Source organism: Peromyscus maniculatus, chromosome 21 (assembly GCF_049852395.1).
Source record: "Peromyscus maniculatus bairdii isolate BWxNUB_F1_BW_parent chromosome 21, HU_Pman_BW_mat_3.1, whole genome shotgun sequence".
In the NCBI taxonomy this organism is placed as follows: Eukaryota; Metazoa; Chordata; class Mammalia; order Rodentia; family Cricetidae; genus Peromyscus; species Peromyscus maniculatus.
The window spans coordinates 57,084,607-57,102,765 of NC_134872.1; the positions used below are offsets into that span (position 1 = coordinate 57,084,607).

The 18,159-nt window shown below is 38.2% G+C and overlaps 1 protein-coding gene across 11 annotated transcripts in view; it reads right to left on the bottom strand.

Moving 5' to 3' along the window:
- The window catches only part of Pkhd1 (PKHD1 ciliary IPT domain containing fibrocystin/polyductin), a 483,551-nt gene that overhangs the window by 86,589 nt on the left and 378,803 nt on the right, over positions 1-18,159 (bottom strand). The window contains exon 62 of one of the 11 annotated variants that reach the window (XM_076557895.1): positions 7,871-7,997. The exons of the other annotated variants lie outside the window; for them this stretch is intronic. Coding sequence (XP_076414010.1) covers positions 7,897-7,997 — 101 coding nt within the window. The 3' untranslated portion in view covers positions 7,871-7,896. The remainder of the gene's footprint in view (positions 1-7,870; positions 7,998-18,159) is intronic. 11 annotated transcript variants of the gene reach the window in all.

Sequence of the window (18,159 nt, forward strand, 5' to 3'; positions counted from 1 at the left end):
CAAATATTTATGCACTGAGCCATCATACCAGACCTCGCTGAAGTTAGACCTTTCTTTAGTAAGGCATCTTTCATAAAATATCATTTTCTAATAACAAAATTATCAACTTAAACTTAATAACAATTTGAATCATAAATAAATCTATGAATCAGATACACAAGGCATTCAAATGTTAAAGGCCCCCTGAGTCATACTTCTGAAAATTAATTGTAATTTTCCTTATAACTTATAGCCAAGGAAAATTTGGAGAAATCTGTGCTTTATCTCCCATTCTTACTTTTCTTTCTTATGAATATCAGTGTTCTCTCATAGATTGAAGGTAGGCTATTGATCTACTCTGGAAACTGCTATCAATACATGTGAGACATAGTCAACTCCCAAGGAGGTCTTTCCTTTCTTGGATGTTATTTTCTATCATCCAAGCACAAATTTATAGACTTCATAGACACCATCCCTAATCTAACTTCACTTAAGAATTATTCCATAGCAAAACATAAAGATAAGAAGTGATGAGAAAAGAAAGGGAAAGGAAATGGGTACCATCACTGGTGAAAGTAGGGAGAAAATGAAGGAGGAGGAGGACAAATAGATGGAAGAGTGACCATTAAACACCAGAAGTTTTCTATTCATTCAATAATAGTCATCCTTATTTAGTCACCTAGTTAGAGTCTCTCACTGATCCTAGAACAGTTGCCCCAATCTTTACCAGTCTTTGGTGGCTTTTTCCTGTAATCCCACCCCAGACCAAACTCTTACCATGTGATTTATAGGAGGGTATGAATCTTATTCTCTCCAAATTATAAATGAAATTTACATAAACTATTTGAAAAACTGGTCAGTTTCATATATGTAACAGTTGTGTTTGGATTATGGCAAAGTTACAATAGATCAAAATTATTGCAAATGACCTGAATATTCATATGCTAAGCAAATATTATGTAGACTAGAAAATTGCAGTATTGAAACATAGATCTCTACTTGTTTATCAAATTGCATGTTTTGATTATTAAGATAAGTTCATAAGTTGATGAGATGACTCATTATGGAAAAGCATTGGCCTGTCAACCCAAGGACCAGAATTTAAACCTTGGGACCTACATAGTGGAAGGAGATGACTCCCACAAGTTGCTCTCTGATATCCACACATATATTGTATAGTGCCATCTCAATACACACACATGCACACACACATACACATTTTTGAAAGAACTGCAGAGTACAAAAGAGATTTATTTAACATATATTTTCAGTAGAAATAATTTTAAAAAAATGACCATCACTGTAATAGTCTAATACTTTTTTTTATAATCAAAGAGAGAGTAGTTTCTCAATTAAGTTTAGGGATCACCCTACTTAAGAATAAAGATTTAAAACAACTTCTGAAAATAAATTGACCAACATCTTTATTCATCATTCATGCTTTCTTTGGCCTCATTTGAAATGCTTCAGTTTCTATTAAGGGTCACCTCTGACCCAAAGGGTGACTTGTCGCATGTGAGAACAAGGGGCCCTGTGTATTCTAGGAAGCATGTCACAGAGAGCTGAAAACAGGCTGAGACAGTGGGCCTGCTTGACCTTGTTGGCCAACTGTGTTCTTCCATTTATCTGAACTTTGAATCCTACCCTCTCAGTTTCAGGAGGCACCAAACTCTGCCCTTTTATTCTTATGTTTGCCAACTCATTGGCATTAAACATGATCAAGACTTCAAAAATCTTACATCTTTACCTCATTTCAGCAACTCCTGAATCATTCTGCCTCCCTCTTTTCCCTGTTAATCTTTCATGCTAGCTAAAGCCATCTAGACTGAAGGCTTTCCTCTCACTGTCTTTGTGTCTGCCCACTGACTCCTCAACTCATTTCTTGCCTGACTTAAGCCCTTCAGACTCATGGGCATTGCTTCTATGGAGATCACCTATGAGACTACATCCAGTGATCTTTTTCTTGAGGTTTATTTTGTTTCCCTGGCTGCAACATTTGACACTATATCATGCCACCCCTTAAAATATTTTCATGTCATAAATACAGTGACCTTACAAAACAACTTTATATTCCCCCTACATGTCTGCCTACTCCTCTACATGCATTTTGGGGTTTGGGGGGTTGTTGTTGTTGCTTGTTTGTTTGTTCTCAAGACAAAGTTTTTCTATTTAACAGTCCTGGTTGTCCTGGAATGTGCTTTGTAGACCAGATTGGCCTTGAACCCACATAGATCTGCCTGCCTTTGCCTACCAAGTGCTGGGATTAAAGGCATGCACCGCCAAGCCCAGCTCTCTACAGGCATTTTAAAGCTTCCTTATCTAGACATTCTTCCTTCAGTGTTATAGTGGTATCTCTTCTCCTGCTGCACAAATCTCTTCCCAGCCCACCGTTACTGATATGTGATCTTAAAAAATTTACTTCTTATCCATCCCTGAACTATAGAACTATGCATCAACACTTGGACATCTTGCATATAGCACATATTCACTAGGTCAAAAATAGACTGCTGTTTCTCCATGTTCTTCCTCCAGGGACCAACATTTATACATGGCACCAACAGGGAGGTATCTTCACCTCTTCTTCCTCTTCGAAATCTAAATTTGATTAGACAAGTTCAACTAGCTTGAGTCCATTTTTTCCTGGGTTATTGGCCCTGTCAATACTGCCTTATTCTCTCTTGCTTCATTCCACTGTATGTACTGTCTCCTCGCTTCTCTGCATCCCATACAGATTGTAGATCTCCAGCTGGTACCGGATTTAGGAATAGAAATGATGTTCACATTATGTGCCCATGAATTTAGAATTCTCTCCTGTAGACTTCTGGGCTCCCCTGGGTTAGTCAGCTGATAGCAGTGACTCTCCAAATCTATCAATGGCCACCCATTTCCTTAGGAGGTTGTGTTCAACACCTCTCATACGCTGCTTCTGAACATCTCAGGCTCATCTCAGACTCCACTCACTGATATGGCTCCCAGTGGCCAGTGGCCGTGCAGGGGGAGGCTAGTCATGCCTAACCTTCACCTTTGAAGATCTCCAATGGCTACCACATTAGATGAACCATTTAGCATTCATGGACTTGTAGCTGGCTAAGTTACGTTAGCTACTCAGAGAAATAAATCTATATGGTCTCTTTTTGTTCATGAACAATCTTGAGATACCTGTCATAAATGTTTTTTAAAAAACTTCTCAACAACACTTCTTGTCAGTTGTCTGAATGGCATTACTTCTTTTGTTTCACTTCTGCTGTCCTCCATTCCTCTCTCTGGGAAACACCTCCCAAATGCATAACCTTTGTCAGAATCTTCTGTTAGTCCCATTCAGGATAAGAGGAACCCATTTCCTCCACCATCTGCGATCATCTTGTCACTATCCCTCAGCTTTCTAGAACTAACATGCAACAGCTATCATATTTTATCAGAATAGGAAATCCCCTGTCTCGGATGGACCTGACTTCTTCATTTCCTTTGAATAGCAGAGCTATCTGCATCTGTAGAGGCTGAGGACCATGTTGAGAATATTTGTCTACCTCTGCTGGAAGCCCTTCTGATTAGTCAGGCTCCTTGAGTTAGAAACATAAGGATTTATAATGAAAAAGAATCACGCAGTAAAAACAGAAAGAATGAAAAGAAAACAAACCAATAAAGAACTTATCCTATCATAACATTTGAGGTTCTGGTATTTGCTAGCTTTGGAAAGAGTTCAAAATAAATGAAAGAAATGTGTGTTTTATTAAATGCTAACATTTAGAAGATGTGGGAGGAGGAAGGAAAGATAAATATTCCAATCATACTTGTGAATATGAGGCATCTTCAGTGCTCTTCAAAATGGATCAATGTATTCCATGAACCTCATCAATCTTCTCTGATTTGGAAGGAATGACTGAAACCAGTAAGAAAACCATGCTGCAAGTGGTGAACATGGGCATGTCTCTACCAACAGAGATCACACTACGTTTGCTCTCAGCCTCCATCATAGTACAATGAGCTCTGTCTTGTCAAGCTGCAGCTGCCCACTTGACTTCCACCACAGGAAACCCCTATTGCTTTGGATCCCACATAAAATAGTCTGCAATAAATTCTATCCTTCCTTGCAACATCTGCTATTGTTAATGTGATATCTGTTTGTCTTGAAGTATAAATAGGCCCCCAATTTTAAGAGTTCAAAATACACTGAACCGTAACAGCCACAGCTTCTTCCTTTACTTGTCTGTAAGAGTCTCATGTCTCTCTTGGGTTTCAAAATAGATTTCAAGAACAACAAAGAAATAACATGGAAAGGAAGAAGATTTGAGAGGGTCAGGGGTACTCATGGGTGTTAGAAATGAAGAACTCCTTTAGTTTTGTTTTTAGTACATTTACAGTCATATATGAGACTGAATTTGAGTCTTTTCCCACCAAAATTTAGAATTTATCATTCAATCAGTCTAGAAAAATTTATCTCTTTATTTTTTTTCTTTTTCCCTTTTTCTTTATTTTATAGATAGAATATCTTGCTGTATAGGTCAAGCTGGCCTAGAACTCACTCTCACTCTCCCACGCCAGCTTCTTGAGAACAATCCATTTTCTTCAGAGATGTTGCCCCATGCTCTAGTAGGGCTTGTATACCAAGTCACATACCTGTAACACCAAGAGGACTCTGTAGGTTTAAACAAAGAGCCCAAGAATTTGAGAGGAAAAAAGTGGTGGGGTGGGTAGGGAAAGAATTGAAGAGAAGGGAAGATAGGTAGATTTAATAGAAAAAAATTAAAGAAAAAATAAGAAGAATTTAATAATTCCCCCAGGTCTAACCCACCTGTATAAAAGAAAATGAAAACACCAAGGATGACTTAAATGACATTGCTCCCTTGTTCACCATCACAAACTCAGAAAGTTCTCTGTCAGAAGAAGAAAAAGATGCCATCAGTCACAAAGGGTGCAGAGAAGCAGCAATGACAGGTGGGTCCTGGAGTCACTGAATTCTTGTTAGATCTCAGGACTCTACATTTTCTAACTCTCCCTTCAGTCTGGCAAGGATTGCAGAATCTTCTAGAAGCACAACACAGGTATTGATATGTTGCTGAAGATTCTTAATAGTTACGGCTCACTTTTTACCCCCGTTAAAAATGTTCTGTCCAAGTGTCCACACACCAGGCAGGGCAAAGAAGACATTCTGGAAAGAGAGTGCAAGGGCCAGGGGCCTTCGAACATGAGAAATCATTACAAAAGGGAGTGAGTTGGTCTCAAAGAGAAGAGACTATGAAGAAATAAGGCCAGTAGTGTGGGAAACTCCAGGCTACAATGTCCTTTATTTGCTATCATCCTCACTCTAAGTACCTAAGAAACCTGTTAAAGACCACTACTAAAGTGGTCTGTACATGCCCTCCCTGCCCCACAAAAATCATTAATATCTGTCTTAGTCAATGTTCTATTGTTGTGAAGTGATGCCATGACCATAGTAACCCTTATAAAAGAAAGCATTTAATTGGGGCATGCTTACATTCAGAGGTTTAGTTCATCATCATCATCATCATCATGGTGGGAAGCATGGCAGCACGTACGCAGACATGCTGCTAGAGAGGGAGCTGAGAGTTCTACATCTGGATTGGTATGCAGCAGGAGGAGAGAGACACTGGTCCTGGCTTGAACATTTAAAATCTCAACGGCTACCCCTCATGACACACTTCCTCTAACAAGGCCACACCTCTTTATCCTTGTCAATTAGAGCCACTTCTTAATGATTAAGCCTTCAAATACATGAGTTTATAAAGACCATTCCTAGTCAAACCACCACAAAATCACAATTGATCCATATTGTTTTGTAGAACTGAAGGCACAAGGAAGAGTAGTTTTGATAGGCATTATAGGAGGAAGGTCAACATTCCCCTGCTGTCTTCAAAGCATGCCATATTGAGCCACTATACCCTCAGCCTTAAGCAAGTCTTACACACACATTTGCTCTCTCAGTATGACTGCTTTTCCACTGTGGACGATTTTAGCGTCCTAGGAACTGTCAGCACACTGGTTCTATCATGATTCCTTTCTCTGGAAATGGAAGCTGGAAAAATGTCTTTATGCTTCAAACAAACAACAGCACATTTTCACCAGTGTTTACAGACTATCAATGTGGGTCTAGTCACTGGTGTCTAGGGAGTTAAAATTTCTAGAGTATGAAGAGAAACAGCAAAAACTCATTTTTTAAAAGTTATCTACCTGAAGCTTAGGCAATAAGACTATTACTGGTAGAATTTGGCATTGAGTACAGAGAGAAGATTATGCTGTGATACTGTGTCCCAATCATTAAATAACATCCATTATCTGCCATCTGATCTATAGATAAATAGAGATGTTCTCAGTGAAAGTGATTTATGATATTTCCAGCTTCTGTCACACAAAATGGAAACAACTATAAATGGAGATATAATCAAATAAAAAAATGGAAATGGAATTTCAAGTTGATAATGCAGATCAATGTGGTGCTCCATGCAAGCGCTGCATCAAGACAAGAGCAAATACAAACTCAATGATCATGTGTCTCCAGTTCATTTCCTACTTATGTTCAGAGAAATTATCATCTGGGTGCTTACAATATGGCAAGGAATTGCACTTTTGTAGTAAAATGCTCTGATAGCCCATTGCTTCATTTAATTCGACATGCAGCTCACAGAGGCTTGTAAAAACTCTAGCCATTGAAATGACCACATACTGATGTAGTTACATGGCAGTATCACAGAAATGTATAAGGAATAGCCAATTCCAAGTACTTGCAGAATACTGAGATTGTTTGGAATGTCAGTCAGAAAGTAAAGCTTCTGAAATATGTAATGTGATGTCACAGAACAAATGCATCAACAAGAGGATTAGATGTTGTTCTGTGCAGTTTTTTCCTATAAGTCTAAAATGAAATCACATAGAGCCAGAGTCATTAATCCTCAGAAATATTGACCTTTGGGGCTGCATAATTTTCTGTTAGGGGACGGGGTATGTTGTTCTGTGGGATGTTCGATAGCAGTCCTGAGCTCTACCTAGTAGATGCTAGTGGCCCTTCTTTCACTGTCACAAACAGAAATGTCTTCAAATACTGCTGAAGGTTGTCTGTGGGACCAAATTTATCACCAAAGTCCCATACAAGTACCACTGATTTATAAGACTTTTTTGAGAGTTAAAATAGGTGATGAAAGATAGAATTAAGGAAGCCTGCTCCACATGAGGGAAGTCATGCCTGGTGCTGTAAACATGGCCAAGAACCCAATACTAGAGACACCATATGTTCTAGGAGAGAAACCACTACTGCTGTTTTGCTAAATGTTAGCATAAACCTGCCTTTTAATTTGTTTAGCTTTATCCCTGTGGATTAACTCAGGGCTTGTCAGAGAAGCTTCTTGTTGCAGTGGACATCAGGTACCTCACATCTCTGTACAACTATAGATAGAATTTTCTAACTTTTTGTTTGTTTGTTTGTTTGTTTGTTTGTTTGTTTGTTTGAGACAAAGTTTCTCTGCACAGTTTTGGTGCCTGTCATGGATCTCGCTCTGCAAACTAGGCTGGCCTCAAACTCAAAGAGATCTGCCTGGCTCTACTGGGCAGCGGTAGGGCAGGCCTTTAATCCCAGCACTCAGGACTTTTCTAATTTTTTAACTGGAAAAAATAAATTAAGCAAATGGTATTGTATTCTTTGAGCAAAAACCCTTGTTATGCTTTCGGCAAAATTTAACAACAAATCAAAGACTAGCAGTTCTTGAAGAATGTGACCAATGTTAAACCTCAAAAGCTCAATTCTATACATGACACAGTTGACTTGTCTCCATAAACCTTTTGTCAATAAAAAAAATGTCTAAGGGGCTGGAGAGATGGCTCAACAGTTCAGAGAACTACCTGCTCTTCCAAAAATCCAGATTTGATTTCCAGCACTCACATTGTGGCTCACAACCTTCCGTAGCTTCAGATCCAGGGGATCCAGTGCCTTCTTCTGACCTCTGCAGATAACAGGCATGTATATGGTACACAGACATACGTAGAGATGTGTGTGTTTGCCCATATACCTGAAAAAGTGTGAAATATATTTTACAGTGTATATTTTAAAAGTGACTTACCTTTAATAGTCCTTGTGAGTTACATGTAATGTACTTGGCATTCCCAAAATGAAGAAAGTTTTGAGATGTATACAGAGTGGATAAACAAACAACATTTTATCAGTTATATTGACTTTGCCTTATGTTAACTACTTTCATAATTTTCAGGACGTTAATAAATCTCAGTTGCTGCCTAGCAGGGTAATTTCAAACATCAGGAGGAGTGTTGAGATAGCATTGCTAGTCCATCTCTCTCATATATACCTTGTTCCACCTCTTCCATTTTCCCAGTTTGAAAAATGCAACACAAATTATACCATTCACTACAATGAATATAATAAAACCTCATTCTTCCTAAAATTCTTTAGGACTCAGATCTCATCCACCAGTCCCTTTTTGCCTCGTGCTCTTGTCATCCTTATGCAAATCCTCATCTCCTTCCTCAGACGTACAGACTCCTTCCACCATGAGACTATATCAAAAACCCTTCTTGTATCTAGGAAGCATGTTCCATGTGATTACTTACTCAACTCTTACTCAGTTTTAAACCCACTTTAACATTTCCATAAACAACTTTCACTGGCAATACTTCATGGCTCACTACCATGAGTATTTTTATTTTTATTATTTTATTTTATTTTATTTTTTTGGTTTTTCAAGACAGGGTTTCTCTGTGTAGCTTTGCGCCTTTCCTGGGACTCACTTGGTAGTCTAGGCTGGCCTCGAACTCACAGAGATCCGCCTGCCTCTGCCTCCCGAGTGCTGGGATTAAAGGCGTGCGCCACCACCGCCCGGCAGCCATGAGTATTTTTAATTCAGATGTATTTAACAACATGCCCATTTTCCCTCTCAATGCATTTATCATTGTACATTTCTGTTCATATATACATGGATAAGAAGATACATATATATGTGTGTGTATATGTATATATATATATATGTATATGTATATGATTTATATCATCTCTTTCTGTTGACTTTAATAAATAATTAAGATATAGATTATGTATATTAGTTATTTTGTATAATACTTACCTGGCATACAGTAAATGCCCACTAAGTATCTGTTGAATAAATGACTCCATAAATGGATAAACATACATATTTTGTCAAGAAACAGAGAAGTAAGTAAGGGCCAGAAAGGCCAAGATGGGGCTAAGCTTTTAAGTCACACTGTATCTGCACCTGATTTTTTTCCATCAGTGTATGACTGGCACAGCGTCTCTAAACATACCCCATCTCTGTCTGTTGTAGCTAGAGTTTTCCTGCCTTGCCCACAGTCAGGACAAATCTTTGTCACCCGCCAGTCCCACAGCCGCTCAGACCCAACCAAGTAAACACAGAGACTTATATTACTTACAAACTGTATGGCCGTGGCAGGCTTCTTGCTAACTGTTCTTATAGCTTAAATTAATCCATTTCTATAAATCTATACCTTGCCACGTGGCTGGTGGCTTACCGGTGTCTTCACATGCTGCTGGTCATGGCGGCAGCTGGCCGTGTCTCTCTGCCTCAGCCTTCTGCTTCCCAGAATTCTCCTCTCTCCTTGTCCCACCTACTTCCTGCCTGGCCACTGGCCAATCAGTGTTTTATTTATTGACCAATCAGAGCAATTTGACATACAGACCATCCCACAGCAGTCTGTCAGAGCTTATTGCTTTCTTTGGAGCACCTCACAAACCAAGTGGGTAGCCACATAGGAATCTAGGGCTCCTGCAGTCACAATGGGTCATCTTCTCATTCTCTTGCTCTCTGACAAATAGGAGAATGCCATGCATTGCTCAGGTACTTGCTAACGTTCTCTGTCTCTGTGTGCATTCCCTGGTGTTCTCACTTAAGTTTATTTCCTTTTTCCTTTCTTTACCGTTACACAGACTGTATCTTTACCTAATATTTTATTCCAGACAGTGTCTGTTTGAGTCTAGTTTTACCTTCTCTCTTAAGCTCCAATCTCAGAGTCTTCATAGATAGCTGAATATCTGGGTATCTACTGCCAGAGACACCAGATTCCCCAAACTCACTAAAGGCAAAGCATAAGCAGCTGCCTTTTCTTTCTTATTTCCCTTATCTGCTGCTAGAACCTGCATTTTCTGAGATACACTGTCTCTTCACAATGAAGTCATTATTGGCTTCATTTCCAGAGAACCCAAAAAGTCAGGGTAAGAAAACCCATTCTGTTTCTGTTCATTTGTTTCTTTGGTCAGTGCCATCCTTTCCATCCTGGTTGTCATTAATCTCTTCCAGGTCAATGCATTTCTTTCAAATCTCAACAATTGGGACACTGTCCTAAGTTTTTGCATTTGGTCCCTACTCCAATCCATTCTTCACCCTGTTTCCTGCAGCCTGATTAATCTTCTGAAGTCCAGCTTCCTACGGACTCCTCCTGTATTCTGAATTGTTCAAAGCCTTCTAAAAGGTTATTGAAGTCAACAGAAGTATTATTAGGGCTTCAGTCTGACATTGAAGACTCTTCAAACAGAGGGCTACACCCTGGCTCTTCTCAACATCTTCTCCATGCTACATCTGAATGAAAATACCCCACATCTTATAATATCTGATTTCTTCATTCATGTTTATATTCAATTTTGAAAGCCCTTTCACTTTCCTCAAAAAATAGCTTTCTATGCCAACAAGCACTCTTAGAGTATTGCATTCAGAAGTAGAGGTACGTATTTCACTTCATATTAGAGTCAACTATTTCAATTTTCCCTCCTTCTAAATTATCTCCTTGAGGTTCAAGTCAGAATTCTAGTTTTGCATAAATTCTTTACAGAACATAGATACTGAAAAGGAAATGGGTGTTTTGAAAAATAAAAAGAAAGAATCAAGGATGATGAATTATGAAAGTCTTAGACATGGCCTGTCCTGATTTTGCACACTTTCAATTTCATCTGCTTGAGAAGCTGAGGCAGGAGACAGCCTGGTCAGTATATGAAGACTTACATTACAGGTTCTTTTTCAAAACTCTTAAAATTATTTGGGGTGTAACTAAGAGTGAGAACATTCTCCTAACAGGATGCATGAGATCTTGAGTTAAATTTCCAGTAAAACACATACACACACACATTTACACGCACACACACAAAAAAAACCACACATACATACATATCACACGCATATATACACATACTAAACACCACCCTGAGCACATATCCTAGTATCCTAACTTTTCCACTTGAGATAGATATATATATATATACACACACACACATATATATATATATATATATATATATATATATATATATATACTTATGCAAGGTCCTAAGTCCTATGCAATTCAAGCTTTTCAAACTTAAAATGGTGAATGTGTAAAGATAACAAAGCATCTAACAGTTTCTGGAATGAAAGTGGCATCCATCCTATGGGATGGGAGATATGGTAATAGTAGAAATTTGTATTACATTGTGATATAGAATTGATACCTGTTTGTTCAATTAAACTAAAATTAGCATAGTTAATCGTTCCTGCCCTCTGAAAGATTATAATATGATCGGGGAAGGGAGTCACTACTACAGATTAATATCATTAACTATTCTGAGCAGAATGTAATGTGAATGCATGACATCACTAAATATATTCAAAGGTTGAATGTGTGGAGCAACCCTTCTCTGCTGGGATGAAGAAGGAAGTAGATGAAACACTTGGTACAACTTTCATACAACATAAAATACAGGGCTGGGCCCACTCTGATCTGTAAAGAGCTACTCAAGTGTTTTTCTTTTAAGGAAATAAAGTGAAACTCATTTAAAAAATAACCATTCATCATATTTTTACTGTACTAATAGCTTTATTTTCTTTTTAATTATTCTGCTTAGAGGCATCCTAACATTGGGCTGTTAGCTTGAGAAGGCAGCTAACAGCTGTTAGCTTGAGTCATCCCACCCTTTTACTTAAGGTGCAGTGTACAAGTAAGTTATAGTAGGCTTTGGGATTTTGAAAGAGTTGGTTTGTTCCTGATACTTGCATAATAAGAGCTGCAATAGAAATGTAGCTGTATTTTATACAAGAAGCATCGAGAAAGAAGGTAGTGAGATCAGTAAGTGGGACCAGTACAAACAAACTCAATATGAAGTCCTCTGGTAGCTCTAAGCAGATTTCTGTCACTGTAATGAACCGAGCAGGCTTCATTACTGTACACCATCTTACCCTTCATTCCCTCATACAAATGATCTTCCTTAGGAGGTAGAACGTGAGAAATACAGACTTTCTAATTCCTAGGCAAAAACTTAGAAACAAGTACCACACTTAATTCACATGAAACTATTGATGACTGAAGAAAAATTTAAGCCAAATAGAACAATTTTGAGAGATGTTGGAAAATTGAATGTTGTGCATATCAAAAGGTGGCAGCATACCTTTCTCTAAACCTGGACATTAAAATAAAAGTGTCTATAGAGAAAAATTCTTACTGAGTGTATAACTTTAGGAAAAGCACTTGCTTAGCACACACAAGGTTTAATCTTTAGTACTGAAAAACAAATTTTCACGAGACATGCCCTATGATCTACTGTTTGAGTATGTAAAGTTTTAAATTTTTTACCACGATTTATTGTGGGGTGTTGAAGTTGTATTTATTTCATAAATTCATGTACACCATGCGTACTGACCACTCTTACCCCCGTCTCCATACCACCCCATCACTACAGCCATCTCTTGACACATCTCTCTCTTGCATTCACATCTATTCCTTTTGTTTTGTGACCCGCTGAGATTAACCAGAGCCACAAACACTCTTACTTAATTTTGTTGTATTTAATTTAATATGAGACTAAATGTTGTGTCATGTTGTGCAAGGATCACAGCATATATGAGTTTGTATTATGGCCCCCAGAAAACTAGGGTGTGGCTCAGTGATAGAACATTTGCACTTCCTTCCTGAGACCCTGTGTTGGATCTTGGCCACACACACACACACACACACACACACACACACACACAACTATGACGTATCCTTCACTATCTATGAACATTACCTATGTAATGTGAATATGATCAAGTTAAGGCTTCTGAATTGAGGGGAATGCCTTCCACGATCTGGTTAAGTGAGTGCAGTCACAGGTGTCCTGACAAGAGAGGCTAAAGGACATTTGACAACTGTAAGGCAATGTGGCCCCAGGGACAGAAATGAGGAAGAGGCAGCAGTCATGCTAACAACAGCAGCAACCATGAAGACTGAAGTTTATGATACTGTGCACAGCACAGGGACAGAGGGAAAACGTCCTGCAGACCCATTTTTCATGCACAAACCTTTTTTTTCTTGGTCAGGATCAACATGGAAAAGTTAAAGTAGATCAAGGAATGAAAAAAAATAAGTCAAAACTAGTCAGGCAGCTGAAAAAATGGGGGACAAGATTTCTTGGGCTGCCCATGTATTACCCCTATAGTAATGACCCCTATAATAAGCCCTTTCCCATCTTAGCGAGTGCACAGGTTCATCTTTGCCCTGGACATCACTCTGCACATCAGTAGATCCATTGCTGGAGGTCTAAATGAATGTTCCTTGTTTTAAAAACTTTTCTGTCACTATTTTTTTTTTGTCCCAGGAAATGGCAAAGCCATGCACACAGCCTGCATGTGATACCTTGCTCTGTTTTAGAAGCGTTGATTTGGAGGAGTTTTTCACTATGCACCCCGTTATTTCCATATTCCAGTGGAAGAAATGGAGGGAAGGAGGAAGAAAGGGGAAAATATAAAGAAAGGATAAAGTCATAATTATGGGGACAAGGAAGTGCAAGAAGGAAAGGAAGGGCCCATCGGTGCTTGTGCGTGACTCTCTTTCATATGGAATTAATGGTGGTTTAATGGGGTATGAAAGGATTTTGCGGTGGAAACAATGAGGAACAATTGTCTAGCTCACGTTTCATTTCACAGGTCATTATTGCATTAAGAAGTAAATCGACCAAGTCCGGTAAATAACAGTCTGCGTATCGCCGAGAGCTTCAAGCCAACAATTTTAGCCATCACAAACTAATATCTCTGTCATTTTAACCCTTGCAGGTTTGTGCTACAGGGCTAAGCAATTATGACTTTGCCCAGTTCTATCAGGTGAGCATAATTCAATGCCCCTCTAGTCCCTTCTTTTGCAAAAACCCAGAAGGCCATATTTTAGCATTGTTGTTTTGTTGATGAGCCAGCCTTAGCCAAATGCAGCTCCAGTGGCCTTGAAAAACAACCCCCATTTCAGTGAGTGCTGCAGGCATCTTTAAACAGACTGCTTCCTCTGCAAAATTAATTGCTGCAAAATGCAGTGCTCCCTCATCTAAGCTTCTGCAAGCCCACACTCAGCTATTTGGGTGGGCTAGAGACATGTCTGAGAGATCTGGGGAAAATGAGCTTCTCTCCTTTATTACAGAAGTTCACATTTGTGTCACTGAGCATCATCAGGCACTGGACATCCAGAAGTTCCTAATGCTGAAATTCTACTTCCATTAACTCAGGGGCAATGGGTGGGTGAGGCAAATGCTGACTGGATTTTGAATCAATAGCAGAGTAAATATACCAAAGACAGCAGAGTAAACACATGCACTTAAAGTACAAATAGCAAAGTACACATCCAAAATGCATGTCAAAGTCAGGCACTTCCTTGCTGCTTCATCTGTGGCAAAAAAAAAAAAAAAAAGGCAAAAGGCAGGTTAAGAGTAACGGTATTTCATCATCATGTCAAAGACAATCAGGTTATACTTTTTCCCAATTAAAAGCCCATTAAGCCTGCTTTTGGATGCTTAAGGATGACAGGTCCTTCCTATTTCTACAGTGCTTCTGAAATAAGGTGAATAAATGCTAACTTCTGTCCTAAAACAGAAACATCTTGCACAGATAGCTCGAGCATTCCTATCCCTTAGTCCTTACTATTTCTCCTTGTGTAGCTAACATTAAATACTTGCAAAGAAGTACAGCGTGCCCCTTCTTGCAGGGTGTTTAATTCCATAGATTGAATATGTGACCATGGCAAGTCTTGTTTGTTTGAAACAGGATGTCACTATGTAATTAGGTTAGCCTGAAACTCACAATCCCCCTGCCTCAGCCTCCTGGTCTCTGGGATTTATAAATGTGTTCCACCATGCCCAATTTAAGGCTACAGATCTCACAGTGGGGGAGATTATATAGGACAAAAAGCATTTAGGAGAAAACTTCCTGGCTGAAATTGGAGCAGTAGAAGAGAAAGTAAAGAAAATTAAAAGCATAGAGCAAGCACAGTCTTGTTGCATGCATTAAAAATAGCAGGAACTCCAAGCAAGGAACACCTTAAAAGGTGAGCATGAATTTCAGCCTATGTGTAGATAGGAACTGACCCTGTCAGTCCTACAACCACATGGAATTGAATCTGTTCCAGAGCCTAATGGATTGAAAGTAGATTCATAGCCACAAACTGAAGAATGTGGTATCAACTTTACCTACACAGAATTGCAATGAGACAAGCTCACCACACTTCTTTCCTCTTGGGCTACATGAAGGTATATCAGTGCTATTTCAGGACACTAGTGTGATAGTGTTTTGCTGTAGTAGCAACAAAAACTAAATGCAAGAGCTAACTAAGGCTCATCCCAAGGAGAGCCATGACAAGGAACCAGTGATGGCAGTTGGGGAGTAGTCAACAAGTGTCCTATAGTGCTTAGTAGTTGTTAGGGCATGAGGCTGATGCTTTTGCATATATTCTGTCTAGCCCTGGGATCTCCTCCTTTGCCCCGAACCTGTTCAAGTAGAAAGAGACTACAGCTTGAATGTGTGGATATGCTAACTTGGTCATTGTCAGAATTCCAAAACTGTGTCCTCAGCATTATGCCAAAGGGAAACTATCACTATCCATAGCAACATAAAAATTAATTTCAACTCTCTTTATCCATTGAAATTACTCTCAGAAACTTAAATTCAATTGTTATCAATATGTCTTCTGTGGATGAGGTAAAGCAAAAAGAATTGACTCTGGGGGTCCTTAATTCCAGAGCACAGAGATTGGCTGGCAGATCTAGGAAGATAATTTTTCTTCATTTTTCCTTTCTTTTACATGCTTTTATAAAAAAAAGAGAGACTGAAAACCAAGTAAAATAGTCTTTCCAGGTCCATAATATTGAAACAACACAACATTGTGTCATTCACTAACTTGTTTCTTGTTATTGTTTTAGCAAGGAAGAAGTGTTTATTTATGATATGACTATCCAATTATTCCCTTCGATTAAAATGTTTGCAAGCATGCCAGTGGGATATGAATGTGTCTACATACATGTCACATGGGTGTACAGATGTGTACACACATAACCCTCTGGAGAATATTGATATTAGTGCTTCTCATCAGCAAGGTTTGGAAAAGTGAGTGGGTTTTTCTCATAAAGGATTGCTTACTTTTTTATCATGGAAACTTCCTGAGTTCAGAAAACTCCATTATTTCTTTAGAGGATTGTGTGTTTCCATGGTAGTTCTCCAGAATGGCAAACAACCCAAGGCTAGTAGGTGAGCTGCTTCCTTTCATTGGCTGATTTGGGTGTCTAGATTAAACAAATTATCTAATTCTGAAACTTTTTTTAATGCTAGAAATACAGTGTGTGTCTAATTCAGACAATTCATTTGTAAAAACATAGTTTAACAGAGATGAAGACAAGCTCACAGTTTGAAAATTAAATCAACTGTCTATCATATATCCCTCAAGAACAAGGAAGAAGGCTATACGTATCATACATGGTGTCCTATGACTGGTGGAATATGACAATTAAATTTCAAATTGTACACAAATTTAAATATTTAAGATGTAAAGCATAATTTAGTGATCACAGAATATTTAAGTACATTTGAAACAATGTATATGTAATTCTGTGTATTATACCAGAGAGTTTTATGGTGAAGTTTGTGAACTCTAGATGTGGATTATGAAAATGCACCTCAGCCCTGGGCATATCCTCAGAGAACCCCAGACCCTTCAGTGGAGACACCCGCATGCCCATGTTTCTTGCTGATTTGTTCAATATAGCAAAGAACTAGAATCAGCTGTCTATCATGAAAGTAATAGTGAAAATTATAAATGTATATACAATAGGATAGTGTCCAGCTCTAATGGAATACAATCACAAAATAGAATGAAATGGATGAACTTAGAATATATACTATTAGGCAAGCTCACATAATCTCAGGAAGAAAAGAATCCACATTTCCCTCATATATGGAATTTACCCAATACTATATGTATATAAATAAAAAGTGTGCATGTGGATAGGGTAGAACATGTAGAAAAAAGAACAACAAAGGCTAAATATTAGGTATGAGGGTGGGTAACTGAATGTATGTAACAGACATGACTTATGAAGAATAAAAGATAATTGTTTTGATTTTTTAGCTATAACTCTGTACTAGATTTTTCACATTTGGCGATAGGTAAGTACATAAAATTACATTCAATAGTAAAATTACAAAATTCAATGTAAAGCTTCATGTAAAGCTATTCCAAATGTACTACTCTAACTGTATAAGAATTCGCTAAGACATGGTGACTTTGGGTCTTGTTAATTTGGTTGTGTGATTAGAAATTATATTTTGTGAATTGAGATCAGCCACAACTACAGATAACAAATTACATACTATGAAAGGCAGAAAGCAAACTATTCTAATTTTATATTGATTTAAGATTATTTTGATCATGTTGAACTAAATGATGTTATTAAATTTAGTTTCACCTATTTTGCATGTTTTAAATTTCTTAAAACCTACATGTGAGAAATTTTAAACTATTTTATGATTGACTTTAAGTCTGTTGGTTATATCGTGCTGCATGGGTCATTTTTCAACTTTAATTGCTACATGTTGTCAAAAACACTGATGAACTGATTATAATTTTAAAAACTTATTCCACATGTTAGTGTATCACTAGAATGTTTTAAATGATACTGAAGGATCTCAAACTGACATTAATTTATGAATCAAAATAAACAAGCTCTTCATGGAAAATTAAATGTTCATCAAAAAATCGTATCAACCGCTTAAAAAGTCACCCCAAGCCGGGCAATGGTGGTGCACGCCTTCAATCCCAGCACTCAAGAGACAGAGCCAGGCGGATCTCTGTGAGTTTGAGTCCAGCCTGGTCTACAAAGTGAGATCTAGGACAGGCTCCAAAGCTACACAGAGAAACCCTGTCTCAAAACAA